The sequence below is a fragment of the Manacus vitellinus genome, unplaced genomic scaffold, assembly GCF_001715985.3.
Source record: "Manacus vitellinus isolate BGI_N305 unplaced genomic scaffold, ASM171598v3 scaffold_4_pilon, whole genome shotgun sequence".
In the NCBI taxonomy this organism is placed as follows: Eukaryota; Metazoa; Chordata; class Aves; order Passeriformes; family Pipridae; genus Manacus; species Manacus vitellinus.
The window spans coordinates 26,678,253-26,693,213 of NW_021940604.1; the positions used below are offsets into that span (position 1 = coordinate 26,678,253).

At 49.6% G+C, this 14,961-nt stretch overlaps 1 protein-coding gene across 1 annotated transcript in view; it reads left to right on the plus strand.

Annotated features, from left to right (window-relative positions):
• SIM1 (SIM bHLH transcription factor 1) overlaps positions 1 to 14,961 on the plus strand; it is a 47,205-nt gene that overhangs the window by 2,882 nt on the left and 29,362 nt on the right. Inside the window, exons 2-8 of the mRNA XM_029962896.1 lie at positions 7,727 to 7,809; positions 8,807 to 8,896; positions 9,026 to 9,134; positions 9,246 to 9,331; positions 10,462 to 10,661; positions 10,774 to 10,880; positions 11,792 to 11,939. Of these exons, the coding sequence (XP_029818756.1) occupies positions 7,727 to 7,809; positions 8,807 to 8,896; positions 9,026 to 9,134; positions 9,246 to 9,331; positions 10,462 to 10,661; positions 10,774 to 10,880; positions 11,792 to 11,939 (823 nt within the window). The remainder of the gene's footprint in view (positions 1 to 7,726; positions 7,810 to 8,806; positions 8,897 to 9,025; positions 9,135 to 9,245; positions 9,332 to 10,461; positions 10,662 to 10,773; positions 10,881 to 11,791; positions 11,940 to 14,961) is intronic.

The window sequence follows — 14,961 nt, forward strand, 5'->3', positions numbered from 1 at the left end:
CGCCGCGAATAAACACGAGCGAGTCGCCCACGAGCGGCCTTCAGGCACTGCGGCCGTGCCCGGCCGTGCGGGAGCCGAGCCCAGGTGATTTTCCCCGGGACCCCGGGGGAAGGAGTGGGCTCCGGGAAGCCGGCGGGAGAGGCTTGGGCTCCCGGTGCGGTGTGCCTGTGCTTGTCCGGCTGCGGTGGGGAGGAGGGAGGCCAGGAAAAGGGGTGCTCTTCTGGTCTCCCAGTGTCCCCACCCAGAAAAAAAAGTCATCACTTCACTGAGAAGGGAGAACAAGGTAGTGTCAGTCGGGGAAATGACGCGCGGAAAGGATAAGCCTTTCTGAAAGGAGGAGGCAGGGTAGGGATGTTGGATGGATGTAATGGGGGTCCGTTTGCTTGTATTTCCCCGGGGAGGAAAGCGATACAACTCATTGGGACAGACCGACGAGTTGGTCAAAGGGCTGGAGATGAGTAGCAGAAGGCTCAGGAGCACGGCGAAGTATCATGCGGTACATTTAAAGAGATCTTGGAGGAGTCAGAATAGAGAACCGTTGTCTCCCTAAGAGCAAGCTGCACTTCCAGAGTAACTCACATCCCCTCTCCCCGGTACAAGAGCGAATTTCCATCTGCCCGGAGAGTGCTTGCATAGGGCTGATTGTAAATAACCACGTACAGAAAGATATACACTCCTCATCACCGCGCACACGCGGGGCTGGGGACAGGGCGGAGAGAATCGGTATGCGCTTGTCTGCATATTTTTATGTCTGAGAGGTCCCTATAGAGAGACAAAGTGGGTAGATTTCGGGTTCATTTTGGAAACAAGAGTTTTCTAGAAGTGAAATGCAGGGAGAGTCACACACAGAATAAACACGTAAGGTTTCCTTCTCACCCCCATATATATAAACACAACCAATGACACTGGACAAACTCGATAAACCGAGCAGAGATTTTCCAACGAACTCCCTCTCGTAATGGCTGTGTAGTCCTCCCAAGCTATTGAAACGCTGTTGGGTTGTTCTATCTACCTTTGATTTCACTTTATTACGTCTCCAGCAGATTAAAACTGTCAAGAACGAAAAGTATTCAGTGGCGTAGGTTTCTCGCATCCTTTCAGTGCTAAAACGCTTCTGTTCAGGAGGAGAAAGCTATAAGACATATATTACTTTTCGGTGATCAAACAGCTTTGGAAAGAGTGAATATCTGCTAAATTTCTGAAGAGAATAGGGAAGATTTTTAAATGTTAGTCTTTTTTTGGTTTTGTTTTTTGTCCTTTTTAAAGCAGAACTTTTTAATACATTAATTCGTGATTTAACGTTCATTAAATATAACGAAACACTAAAATTTCAATTTAACATTAAACCATTAATGATAAGTGACGTGGACACAAAAAATATGTAGAAAAATCTCCAGGGTGTCGAAGCACTAAAAAGAGTTTTCCGTTAAGAGGGACCCAATCGCTATTAGTAGCAGAGTAATTCTTCACTGACCCTCGGCAGTATCCAAAAGTGAAGGGGGAACAAAATTAATAAAACCCAAACAAAAAGTCCAAGTGGCACAATAAATACATTTTGTTGTTGCTGTTTTTTTTTTTTTTTTTTTTTTTAATTAGAAATACTTTAGCGGTCTGATTCTTCTTACTCGGAAGAAAGAGGGAAGAGGAAGGTTTGCAGGCTGTCCTAGTGAGGATGGATCCTTTTGGCGCGGAGGGACATTTGATTTTCAAGACAAAAGCAGAGACTCAGTTTACATAAACTTTCGCCGAATCAGGATGGTTAACATTTCAATATTGAAACCCTTAACCTTGTTTTATTTTAAAGGGGGAAGAGATCAACAGGAAAAAAAAGTCTGTTTCCCACGTGGATAGGTGATTTAATGCTGTTTTTCTTACTGCAAAGGGAAATGATTGAGCATTAGGTTTCAGTGTTTATTTTCTTACAGAAGTTTTTCTCATTTAAGCTGCAGTTTACTCTCCACGCTGCATCTCTGTTTAATTCCAGGTTTGATGTGAACTTAAACTGTGAAGTGCAGAACTAAACTACTAGCATGATCGTTGAAAAAAACCAGATTTATTATTAGAAAGAATACTTAGATAAACAAAGGGGAAAATCATATTTTCTTTGGGAACATGCGGCCATTTTCATGTTGGAGGATATTTTTCAACTTGCATATAAACAGCGTGTGCATTGGCGCAAATTCTTCCTCCCCTTTTTCTTCGAAATAAGGGCTATTTGAATTTGCGTCTTCTGTAGAGATGAGTAAGTAGTTGGTGCTAGAAAATGTTCCTAATTCCCCACCCCCCCCCTCCAATTTGGGCATGGTTCCGTTTGTTTGCATTTCAAAGCGCAATTCCGTTACCCTGTGTGTGCCAAAATCCTGGTATTTCTTTCTAGAGTGAAACAGCTTCGGCATTACTTCCACTACCGTTTTCTTAATAGGGTTGTTTGTTTAGTCAATAGGGCTTTTCCTTCCTGTTATTATTATTTTTATAAAGAAAGCGGGATGCTAACTTATCTGTGCTTCAAATGAACACATGTGATTTACCGAGACAATAAATCTTTACAAAACCTTGCTAATGGCATCTGCAGGCAGTTGGAAATGAGCAGCTTTTTTTTTTTTTTTTTTTTGTTTAAATGATGCTTAGTTCTATTTCAGTCTCACGACGAGCGAATGTTCCTTTCAACAGATTGTAAGCCTAATTTGGCCGAGATTTTGAGTTATCATTAACCACTGCCTGTTAAATTAACTGAGAAATCAGCCTTGTCGGGCTCTAGGCGATGGCAGAACGGAGCGCTGGTGGCAGACGGTTTAATTAAATGGTTAATCGAATCAAGCTAATTCCTCGATAAAACATCCAGTTGCCTTTTGGCTTGCCGGTGACTAGGGCGTGCAGTTTCTGTTCCCGCGGCTCCCGGAGCTGTTATTTGACATTTTCCCTGGACACCGAGGGAGAATGACCATGTTGGAGATGGTGCCCGAACTGTCCTGCCTCATTGTCCCCCCAAAATTCCCGTGCCTCGCTTCTCCCCAGAGCAAACTCCCCGGGTGTTAAGGTGGCAACAGTGCTGGCGACGGGCAGCGGGAGGCAGGGAAGGTGCTGCTTGAGGAGCCGCGCAAGGAGGTGACATGCCCGTTCCCGCTTTGGAGCGGCTTCTCTGGGCAGGTTGCACGAAGCCGGTGTTCGTGCCCGAGGCCGCCCCTCCTCGGCCTGCCCAGCACGGCCAGGGCGGCTGTCGGGGCTGAGGGGAAGGGGCGAGCCCCGAGTCAGAGGTGGCCGGGGTTCCTGCATCCCGAGCCCTCCGCGGGGTCAACATCCCCCTCGGCACCGGCGGGCGAGGAGCGAACTGGTGCTCCTCCTTCTTTAATAACCAGAGAGCGGCTGTCAAAAGGGCAAAGAAAACGCGGCGAAACAAAAGCGAGCGGAGACGTCCCCGGGCCACGGCCTCCGGGAGTCTCCGGGTAGATCCGGAAGCGCGACAGCGGGGTCCTCTGCTCGGAGAGGGAGTTTGGAGAAACTCCTGGAAGAGGAACGCGAGGTGGACCTGCTTAGACCCAGATTAGAGAAGAGTCTCTGCGGCTGCCCCACCGGGCCGGCACCCAGCGTTGCCCTGCAGCAGCGGTCTGCCTCTGGGCGAGCCCCCTGAGCCTCTCCCTCTGCGCATCCACAGCAACAGGAGAAAACTCCCTGGATACGGGGGCTTCGTCTTCAAGCCAGCATCTACCCACCGTGCCCGGCTTCCGTGGGCCTCGCCGGGCTGTGCGGGGTGGTGCGGCCAGACAGGGGTAAGCCCCCGGTGGGGTGCCCAGGGGTTCCTCGCCCCCCGATGTAGCTGCTCTCCAAGTCTGGCCCCCAGAGAAGCGGGTGTGGAGCTCAGGATGGGTTCTCCACTAAGTGCTTTTAAACGGGGACTCTGCCGTTGCTTTCGCGACCGTGAATCTGGATTGTGCTGAGGTTTCATGATGGAGACTCCGTTGGGGAAATCGCAGTAACTGCTGTTAAAAGCCGGCAAACCAGCACAAAGTAGATAAGGGCTTGGATCTTCTGGCCACCCCACCCCCACCGGCCACCTCCGCCCCCCTTTGCTATTGCCAGACAAAGGAGGGGGTCTAGATGGGCTCTGCTCTGCAGATGCTCACAGAGGGACAAGTAACCCGGAGATCAACCAGGGCCAAGGAGCTGCCTCGGCCTCTTGGCGTCTCATTTCCCTGCGCCAGCCTTCCTCCGTCTTTGCCTAGATCAAATTAGAAATGACTGAGGAATCTCTTCCCCCTTCCGTGGCACAGAGGAGCTTCTTGCGACAGTATCGCCACTGGGTAGGGACGATGCCCACCCATTGGTGGGTTCCATTGGCTGTCGACATCAAGGCTTGCATCAATCAAAAGATGAGGGGAAGGAAGGACAGGGCCAAGTCAGTCCAGCGCACCGGGTCTGGCCGTAAGCCCGGCGTGGGGGACAGGCTGGCGGTGCCGAGAGGTTTGCCGAGTGCCGGGGGTGGGCATGGCTAGGTGGGGAGAAAGCGTTTCACAGGGACCCGCCGGTGTAGTGAACCCATGAAACCGATGGACACGCTTTTTGACGTGGAAAGCGCAGTGGTTTTCCACTGGAAAATGCTGGGAGAAATGATGAGTCAGCACGATCGCTCTGCGTAGGTTCCGCGCAATCTAGGCGCAGGCAGCCCGGTAACGAGGTTGTTCTCAAACTAAGCGATAGCCTGGCTAAAACGCCTTTATTTATTTTCTTTCTTTCTTTTTTTTTTTTCCAGCTTTCCTCCCCCCCCCCTTCCCTCGTGATAGTGGACAGTTTCTTGTGGCACAAATAGTTTATTTTCTAAGGAAAAAAAATTCCTTGAGTGGAAGAGATTTTTAGGCAGGAGCCTATAATCTATATTTTGTCAAGAGTACCAAAATCATTCTGAAATAAAAACTCGATCCATTTTTTTTTTCTCCTTGAATAACACAGCCGGATGATGCCTTGAGCTTGTGTTAGACGGTAACTCATCATTCATTCGCCAAGAACTGGCCTAAATGGTACCTGTGGGATTAGGTCAATTTTAGTGGATCTACTTCGCCTCATTTGGTTACTAATTGGTTTCTTGTTTTATAAATCGAAATCTCATTTTCAGGAAATTACAAAACCCATGCAGCCAGTCCATTGAGGTAATCCGTGGGTCGGGGGTATTTAAATGGAAATGGTTCTACAATGCATCAGGTATTAAGCAACAGTAAAACTTTCCCTCTGTTTCCAAATGAAATGTGAGCTCGCTAGCTCCTTAGATCCATAATAGATACATCCATTCTAAGACTACTTATGTAAATATGATAAACCAGACTGCGGTGGGGGAGGGGACACAGGGGAGAAAGCAAATTTTATCTGCTGAGGTTAATGTGGCATATCTTCGAAATCTTCCAAAATAGATTATGTTTTGCTTTGTCTTCGGCCACTTTAACTGGGAAAATCCTTTGCCTAAAAACGATTTAGTTATCCTTCCGCTCACAAAGCTGCTTGTTTCTATTCCAGAGCTATTATGCTGTTGGCTCTCCAAATTACAAGAGAATCTTTAGATCTTGTTTCCAAGCGTAATCCTGAAGAAAAAGGGAGAGCTGATTTCCTTGTTTTATTTTAAACAGACAATCAAAGGATTTGCAGAATATTCTGCGGTAGGTCAAGTGCAAGAAATCACAGTTTGCCCCCTCGATGAAAGAAAACTAGATGTTAAAAAGAATAGACGAGGGGGAAAGGAATATTAATGGACGAGGTTTTCTCTTATAATCTTTAAAACAATATTTAGGGGCATCAGGAGAGGCCATCGATTTGGGAGAGGCTGGGCTTGACAACGAATAGAAATAGTCCCCGACTTGAAAGTCCTGAAACATCTGGGGAGTACAAAGGATCATCTCATGTGACAGGATTTCAAAAAGCCCGTTCAGGTAGACGAGTGAAAACGTTTAATTATAAACTATGAGCAGACGCAGCCCAGCAGCGCGAGGTTTCCATTTGAAACATAGTGAGGAGCTCAGCGCCCCGCAAAGAACCGCCTTCCCGGACGGGAGGTTAACCTGCAATGCCCGTGAGCTGTTCATTAACCCAATGAGGTCGGGTTATTTTCCTTTTTAGAAGAAGAATAATTAGAGCTGTAAACTCAGATTAATAAGCAACTTAAATCTTAGGAGAGGAGCGCAGATTTAGTCCTGACTAAAGAAACCTGTCACTCAGATTTCTCTCCGGATGGAGGGACGCGGAAAGGAGCCGCCTCTGCACAAACGGGCAGTCCTGCTTTCCCGGCAGAGAAACCTCTGAGGAGCTCTAGAAAAACAAATATACAAGGGCTTGTCTCTCTTTCCCTGGAAGCTGTGCAAGATTCGCCGTCTCCTTCCCGAATACAGGGGGCGGAGGTGATCCTCCATCCTGGTGGCTGGCTCCCCATTAATTGGCTTGGAGGAATAAACAGAAGGGAGCTTGTTTCTGGCTGGCGCCCTGGTACACGCTGGGGCTGTAGGATGAGGGACAGGCCAGAGAGATGCTCCTGCCTTTGTAGGGCTGTGAAGTTAAGGAGGAAGGAGGGAGATGTAGGAGCGGTGAAGAGACAAGTTGTTGTGAAGAGGTGGACGAGGGAAGGGGGGAAGAAGAGAGAGAAAGGCGAGGACGAGCGGGTGCACTGCTCCGGGGGTGGGGAGGGCGGGCAGTGGCCGCCCTGGGATGCCCCGTTCAAACAGCGCGGAGCAAATCGTTGGCTTTATTTGGACCGGCAAACACCTGGGTGAAGCCGGTCAACAGTGAGGGATGCTCGCGGCTGCCCTCTGTTTGCCTCGAAATAGCTGGAAAACGGGGTCTCGCCTTTCCCGAACCCGCCTCGCGGGGGGACGCACTCCTCCGGCTGGGGTCTCCCCACCCCCGTGCGATCTGCACCCCAGTCATCGATCAGGATTTGTATGTTTTCCCTCCCTTTCACTTTATCTCAGTGTTTGTGCGCGTCAGGCTGGGCCTTATTTCATGGCTTAGGCGTCAAAGGTTTTAACTAACCCGTTTAAATTACTTCAGCAACAACACAGTGAAAAGGCATCGCCTATGAATAGTTTTACTCAGGTGAAGTAATTTCCACCTGGCTTTTATTTCTTATCACTTTGCGTAGGGGAAAACAAGCCGCGTCTAAAACATTAGACAAGTCCGGAGAGACTCATTTCTGGAGGGAGCTGTATGGAGGCAGATCACCCCTCCCCGCAGAGGGAATCATCCCGCCCACCGGAGCAGCGGGAAGAGAGATGGGGATGGAGGTGAATCCCGAAGACCGACTTCGTGGGGCAGGAGGAAGGGTGGTCCGTGCCTTCGGACAGTGACTTGCCTGTGGGATCGTGAGGTCAGGACGCTTTTCCTGAAGTTCAGGGGACGAGTTCCCAGTAGCCGAAGGCAGCACTAAAAAGCCCTTTTAACTGGGACGCTGTTTCACTTACGTCTTAAACTTAACTTCACCGTTAACTCTAAATAGGTATTTTTGTGTTTTTCTCTCACAGGAGTTAGATCTTAAAATAACCAAACCAAAACACAACCAAACTCAGAAAAACAAACCACAAGAGGGTTCTATCTGCAATGAAGCCACACCTAGTTTTCAAAGATTGTATGTATACATATTTTAGAGAGGATACAAGCAAAAATTTGAAACCAAAAAAATGTTCCTCTCCATCAGGTCCACACGAATCAGTTTTTCGTTTCCTGACCTTACTTTTTTTCGTTTGTCTTAAATAAGGACTCGGAGAAGCCTGGGGTCACTCCAGCCGAACCAGCCCACTGGATAATGTTGGACGGGAACTGGGATCCCATCTTTTGCAGGTACTGGCCTGGAAACGACAGCCATACGGTATTAATGATTAAAGAAATCGTTCCCTCTTCTGAGCTTTTAATTGCCACCTTGACTAATTTTTAACTGTCCAAGTGTTTAATAAAAAGGGAGGCAGGAGGGGAACAATTTGAATGTTGTGTGTTTTCCTGGGTCTGTGATTTGGTCCCTCCATGTCCTTTGCCCCAGCATCGTCTAACACTGGGTCCGCAGTGAGGGAATCACAGTGTGTCCCAGTGTGCCGAGGTACAGTAGCATGACTCTTCCCCAAATTATTAACAAGGTGACAAGTCTCGTCAACGTTCTGAAGGTCAGGATGGTGTTACAGGGAGAGGCTCTAGAGACAGGTTGGGGAAGGCTGTCCTGGATAGAAGGACTCAGCGGGCACAGAAATTTGCAGAGACACGAGTAAGGCAGGACACATCTGAAAACTCACAGCGCTCCGCAATACTAAAGAGTAATAGTTGTTACCATGACCATGCATTTTTAGTGGAGTCATGTTACCTTTTGGGGGTCTATTCTGCTCTCGGCACACCCAGGAGTCCCATTTATGTCTGTTGAAATGTACCTGGCAAATTGTCTTATTTACACCGTGGAGAATTTTAGATTTCCTTTGATCGCCTAAAATATCCTTAGGAAATATGCAAGTGCTAAACCCCCAGTGACATTCGATAGGAGAGGAGTATTCAGGATTTCTGGGACCCACATAATAATCACCAAGTAACCAGGACCTCTTCTTAGATACTTCCCAGGCACTTCACATTACTTCTGAGCTCGACCACTCTGAGAAGTGGATTGTATCTCTGTGGCCCAGGAGCTTTAGAGAGATTCCTGTCCAAGACTTGCCTATTTCGCTCCAACTTTTTGAATAATCAGACCCCGAGCATGGATGCCTGTTTGCCAAAATACATCAGAGGGACAAGTATTTCATGGATCTATCTGTCTATCTTCTGATATATTTATTTTCCCATCCCTCACCCTTTTCTGCAGACGTTGGACGGTTTCATATTTGTCGTGGCTCCAGATGGCAAGATCATGTACATCTCGGAGACTGCCTCGGTGCACCTGGGCTTGTCGCAGGTACGCTGTGGGGGCCCACTAGCCCCCTGCTTGCCTGCACCACCCCCCGCGACTGACAGGCTACGGTGAGCGGTGCCGGGGATGAGCCCCTCTCCTCCTCTTCCTCCCCATTCTCCTCCTCTCTCACAGGTAGAGCTGACCGGTAATAGCATTTACGAGTACATCCACCCCGCCGACCACGATGAGATGACGGCGGTGCTGACGGCCCACCAACCCTACCACTCGCACTTCGTGCAGGGTAAAGTACACAGCACCCCGCCCCCGCCCGGCCCGCGCAGTCGAGGAGGGGTCCGTGCAGAGCCAGCGCAGCCTATGTAGCTCACCCCATCTCTGCCTTTCCCCCTCCCAGAGTACGAGATCGAGAGGTCCTTTTTCCTGAGGATGAAGTGCGTCCTGGCCAAGAGGAACGCGGGCCTGACCTGCGGGGGCTACAAGGTGCGTGCCCGCGGCCAGGACCTGGTTCCCCCCTTACCAGCCTTTCCGTGCCCCTGTGCCGGGAGAGCGGTGAAAATGGGGAGAGGAGTCGGGATGAGCCCTCTGCCCGCCGAGATTGCCCCAGCCCAGGATTCTTTCATGTGGTTCATTTCTCTCGGAGTTTCAGGTTGAAGAGCTCAAACCACAAAACCAAGCAATCGAGATCGCCGTGGGCTGCTTTTGTTTTGGTTTCTTTTTTTTTTCGATTTATTTATTTTGTTTTTTAAACGGAACCTCGCACAACCACTGAGGTTCCCGGGGCGTCTGTGGAAGCTGTCAGGTGACACAGCGGGAGCCCTGGGTTAATTTATTTCTTTATTGGGTAACTCGTCAGCTGCAGGGGCAGCTCTCCCAGTCAAAGGTTTTGTCCGCGTGCTTCACACGGTTCTGCCCGGGGCTCCTGGGTAAGGACAGCCCTGCTCTCCTACCTCCTCGCTGCTTTTTCAGCCAAACAAAGCCGAGGAACGGGTTGTACCTATAAACCAAGGATATGTACAGTAGACCAAGAACATCTGTTGAACTAACTCCACGAAGAAACACCCTAATAATAGAGAAGTAAGAGTGGAAGTAGACAGCAGTCATCTTCACGGATACATTAAGGAGATACACCTAAACCTAAGATACTTTTTGGCGACGGATCGCGCCTGCTCTATCTATATAATATACATATCTTACACATGACATACGCACACATGTAACCTCTTTCTCTTACACGCATACACTCCTCATTACAAAGTTGTAACTGGATTGGCACTTCCGCGTCTTTCGTTTTTAGAAGAATAATAAAAGAGCAGTTAGGAGATGGGCCAAAAACCACTTAAGCCAGTGGAAAAAAAGATCTCATTGACTTTAATGGGCCTTAGATCAACGCTGAACTCTCGTACGGGGAAGAACTCAACCCCGATAGAACTGTAGAAAACCCGCAGCCAGTGCCGCTTTGCCAGTGCGGAGACGCGGGACAGCGACTCTCGGGAACCCGGCAGCCTCATCGGCACCGGTTGTCCGGGCCCTCTTCGTGGGGAGGGACGCCCGTCTCAGCACCCCCTTCCCCCCTGCTAGGCAGCCGCCAAGCTTTCCTGTGTCTCCGGCAGGTCATTCACTGCAGCGGGTACCTGAAAATCCGCCAGTACAGCCTGGATATGTCCCCCTTCGATGGCTGCTACCAAAACGTTGGGTTGGTCGCCGTGGGCCACTCTCTGCCGCCCAGCGCCGTGACGGAGATCAAGCTCCACAGCAATATGTTCATGTTTCGGGCCAGCCTAGACATGAAGCTCATATTCTTAGATTCCAGGTAGAGCTGGGGTTATTTCTAAATCTATTCTCCTAGCCCCTCCCTTGTTCTCCCCCGGGCCTCCTCTCCTGTCCTCTCACCCACTTATATTTGCTGCTTATGTCTCTCGCAGGGTAGCTGAACTAACAGGTTACGAGCCCCAGGACTTGATAGAGAAGACCCTTTACCACCACGTCCACGGCTGCGACACCTTCCACCTGCGTTGCGCACATCACTTGTGTAAGGAGATGGTGTTCTTGTTAAAGACCCTGCCCCCCCTCTTCTCCCTCTGCAGAAGAACTTTGGGGTTGCTGGGATTTACCTCTAGGTCGGAACGGGAAAAGCCAGCTCACTGGAGGGGAGAATAAGCATCTATCTATCTGCATCTAGTTAATCAAGGTTAGATATAGATTGAACTACAAGCTGGAGGGAGAAGGACACAGAGGGGGATTGGCAATGAAAAGCTATTTTTCCATTCTCATCTCCTGGTTGTAGGACAAGCACTGCCCTGCCCAAACCTTAGGAGCTCCATTCACTTCAAATTCTGATTAGGAAAACCCTTTTTTCTTGCTCCAAAAAGCCATGCCAGTGAAATTCAAATACCTTTGTTCCACTTCCACCCAATCTCACAAATCTTATCTGTGTATCTAATTTTGACTGCAGTAGTGGGCCTGATTCAGAGAGATGTTCTTTATTCTATTTTGATATCATCATGACATTAATACATGGATAGATGAATAAAAAGGATATTAATTTCCGGTAAGTTTCCTTTCAGAGAATGTAACGAGAAGAGATAAAACTCAAATACAGATTTATAGAATTAAATCTCGATGAGGATATGTCAGGATGGGGGTGAGTCCGTAGGATTCGTCCCCCGTTGCCACTCTTCTCGCCTCTGCCGCCCCGCCCCACCCCACTAATCTCTCCGAGTAGCCTTTGATAACGATCTCAGTTACTGACATCAACCCTGCCCGGGGGTCACCCTTGCCCAGGGGTGGTTCTGTTCCTACCGGTTGCCCATGTGATGCTAAAGGATTCCTAACCCCTCTCGTCGCCTACAGGGGTCTGGGGGGAGTGTGCGCCCCCTTCCCGGGGTTGATCCAGCTATAGGAGGGAGCCGCGCTGAGGTTCTCCCCGCTTTGTCCCCGCAGTGCTGGTGAAAGGGCAAGTGACCACCAAGTACTACCGCTTCCTAGCCAAGCACGGCGGCTGGGTGTGGGTGCAGAGCTACGCCACCATCGTGCACACCAGCCGCTCCTCCCGCCCGCACTGCATCGTCAGCGTCAACTACGTCCTCACGTAAGTCAGCCTGGGGCCGCTCCGAGCTGCGTGGGGCCGTGCGGGGCCGTGCGGGGCCGAACCCCGCCGATGGGCACCTGCCTGTGCACCCCGCGCCGGGAGCTGAGGGCCGGGCCCGCGGCCGCTTCTCCCGCCCGCCTCTCCCCCCCGCCCCGGTGGCGGCTGCTGAGCCCCCTCGCCGCCGCGCTGACCAGGGCAGGCTCGCCAGGTCTGCTAGGAAACACACTGAGCGCTTTCATCTAGATGAAGGGTTTCCCGTCTGCCTATTTCTTTCTCTTTCGAGAGAGGAAAAGATTTAGAGGTTTGTCACCCACATATTTTGCTGCCCCCTCCTTCTTTTTCCTTTTTTTTTTCTTTTTTTTTTCCTTTTTTTTTTTTACTGTTCAAATGCACCCAGCATTAAATAAAATTTAATGCAGCGTAAAAGAAAAGGCTTCCACGTACCGAGTTATTTATACTCAACAAACAGGACATCTGTTTTTCTTTTCAAAAATCTGGGGTTTGAAGTTCTTAATTTCATCCAGAGTCTCTATCAAAGCTTGGAGATTTCTTTTTTGTTCTTGGAGTGTGATCCTTACAGTGAACCACAAGAAAGTTGGTGACCAGAAGGGTCAGTTAAACTTTTTAAAAAATAAAATCAAATAGAAATAAAAAAAATTAAAATAGAGTAAATGCTGAGGTACCGCATATCTTAATACATCTCCCTGTATTTGTGGATGGCTAGGTTGTGCTCTAGCTTAGACTGAAACAAAGAGGCCCAGTGAGGAAGGGAAAGCTCGGTCGGACTATTTGCAAGTGTTTTTCATGGTAATTGTTAGCATCTCCTCTGGACACGGCAGTAGCTGCTGCTGGCAGCACTGATGTTTCATTAGGGTCGTAGAACCGGTCGACCGGTCAGGACGGCGGTACCTCACTGATCCTGGGGGCCTGTATATTCCTCTGTTCCGCTGCTGCTTGTTTTTTCTTATTCATATATTTAGTTTTTTATTCTGGAGACAAATGTAGGTATAGGAAGCGTCCGAGAGGCACAACCCTCCCCCCTCCTAAAACTGCGGTGATGACAGCATTATGACCTCGCCTTTAAGGCTTTCGCATCCCCAGGTGGGGAGTGATTTGGAAGCCCAGTTTAAGGCATGCTTCCCAAAATAAAGTGGCTCGACGCGTAGGCCACGGCTCTAGTCATGTGTGGAGGTGCGGCTGGTGGAGTGGTAAAGGGGCTGCGGGTCACGGTGCATGCACTGCTAGGGCATAATCAGTCCCTTTGGTGTGTAAGGTCATAACGGGCGTAGAGCTCTAAGATGGTCAGACAGGGGTTACTGCGCCTGCATGAAAAAGCAGATATTTGGGTAAGCACTTTGATGTAGGGAGTAAACCGCGATTTCCCTTTAAAAAATCCCTTTTATTTCCTTTAAAAAGGTATGCAGCGTAATACCCTGGCATTCCCTCAGCAAGGACGCCTATCAGCAGAGGCGTTATCACCTCTGCTCTAGCTATTCTGACCATTTGTATGTCCATTTTCCCTGTACCAGTCCCTCTCTGTATTTTTCGCCGTTTATGTTTCTCAGTTAAGTCCAAGCACCTGCCTTAGGTGAACGGGGAACTGCAAAGAGGGAAAATAGTGTATCGTAACGCTAAGAAACAAGGAACTCGAAGGTAACTAGCACACTGGAGTGATTTTGCTCCAGAAACACTACTTTTCTATGAGCATTTGAGATTATCCGTCGTTTCCCTTTTCTTTAGTCCTAAAAGCGTGACCATCAATCACGGAATTCTGTCTCAAATGATTGGAGTGGAAATGAAACATCCCAGTGGATCTGCTGAAAGCCAGCTGGGCATCCAGCTCGATCTGTCCCTTAGTTGCCGGGTGACCGACACGGCACCAGAATTTCAGGCTGGCACAGCATAGCAAGTGCTCTGGTACCCCCATGGGGGCCGGTCAGACAAACCCTTCAGAGCTGTGTTCCAGCAGCATGACTGACTGTACCATGCGCCGTCCTACCCCCTTGGCTGCGCACAGGTGCTGCGGCCACCACCGGTGTCACACAGCCCAGGCGTCTGTCAGCTCCCAGATGTTGCCGAGGTCGGGGGCGCTGCGGTCAGCCTGTTCGCAGGCCGTTTGCACCTCCACAGCCCGCTGCTCCGGGGCCCCTCGACCCGCGGGGGCAGCCGCCGGACAGCCCCTGCGTGTCCGCGGCTCCGCGCCCCGGTGGGATTTCCCCGCCGCCTGGAGGCGGGGCGCCTGAGCACTCTCTCCCGCCCTCCCAAAACGGCGCTGCAGGGAAGCCGGCTTCCCCCTCAGAAGCGGTACCCAAAGAGGGAGATTCCTCCGCCTCAGCTGACTTATCGTTGGAGGCAGTGTCTTTATATTTTCGTGCATGTATATGGATTTTCAGAACCTGTTTTCAGCCAGACTGACGTGTAGTAGGACTACAGTTGTTTTTTTAATATTTCCCTTAGAGAATGAAGTGGGTAACTTTGTTACTCGGTGTAAATCTCCAAGTCTCCTCTTGCGCCCTTTTCTTAATTGCCTCGAGTGCGGAGGACGGCGGGAGGGCAGAGAGGGACCCAGACTGGCTAAAGTGGGAACACTGAAAGCTGGGAGGTCCAGCACCGGCTGCGGAAACTGCCATGTGCTGCCGACGGCTGTAATCCAGACACCAGCACTGTCTAGCTCTTCATTAGGGAGCTGTAGAAGAGATCACATCCTGCTTGCTTCTGCAGCAGGGCTGCTGCTACTGCAATTGCTACCCTTGTTCCAGGGGATAGGCATAACTTCCACTTGAGCATTATTATTATTATTATTATTATTGTTATTATTATTATAATCGTCATCATCATCATTATAATTAGCATCGTTATCCTACTTCTCTGCCTAGCCTACCATTCAGAAAAACATATAGGGAGAACAGGCCTTGCCATGTGCCAGGGGGCTGTAAGCAGAGAAAGGGCTGGCTTTTAAAAAAGTGAGATGCAGTCAGGCTTTTAAAAAAGTGAAATGCAGTCATCCTCTGAAATGGGTAAC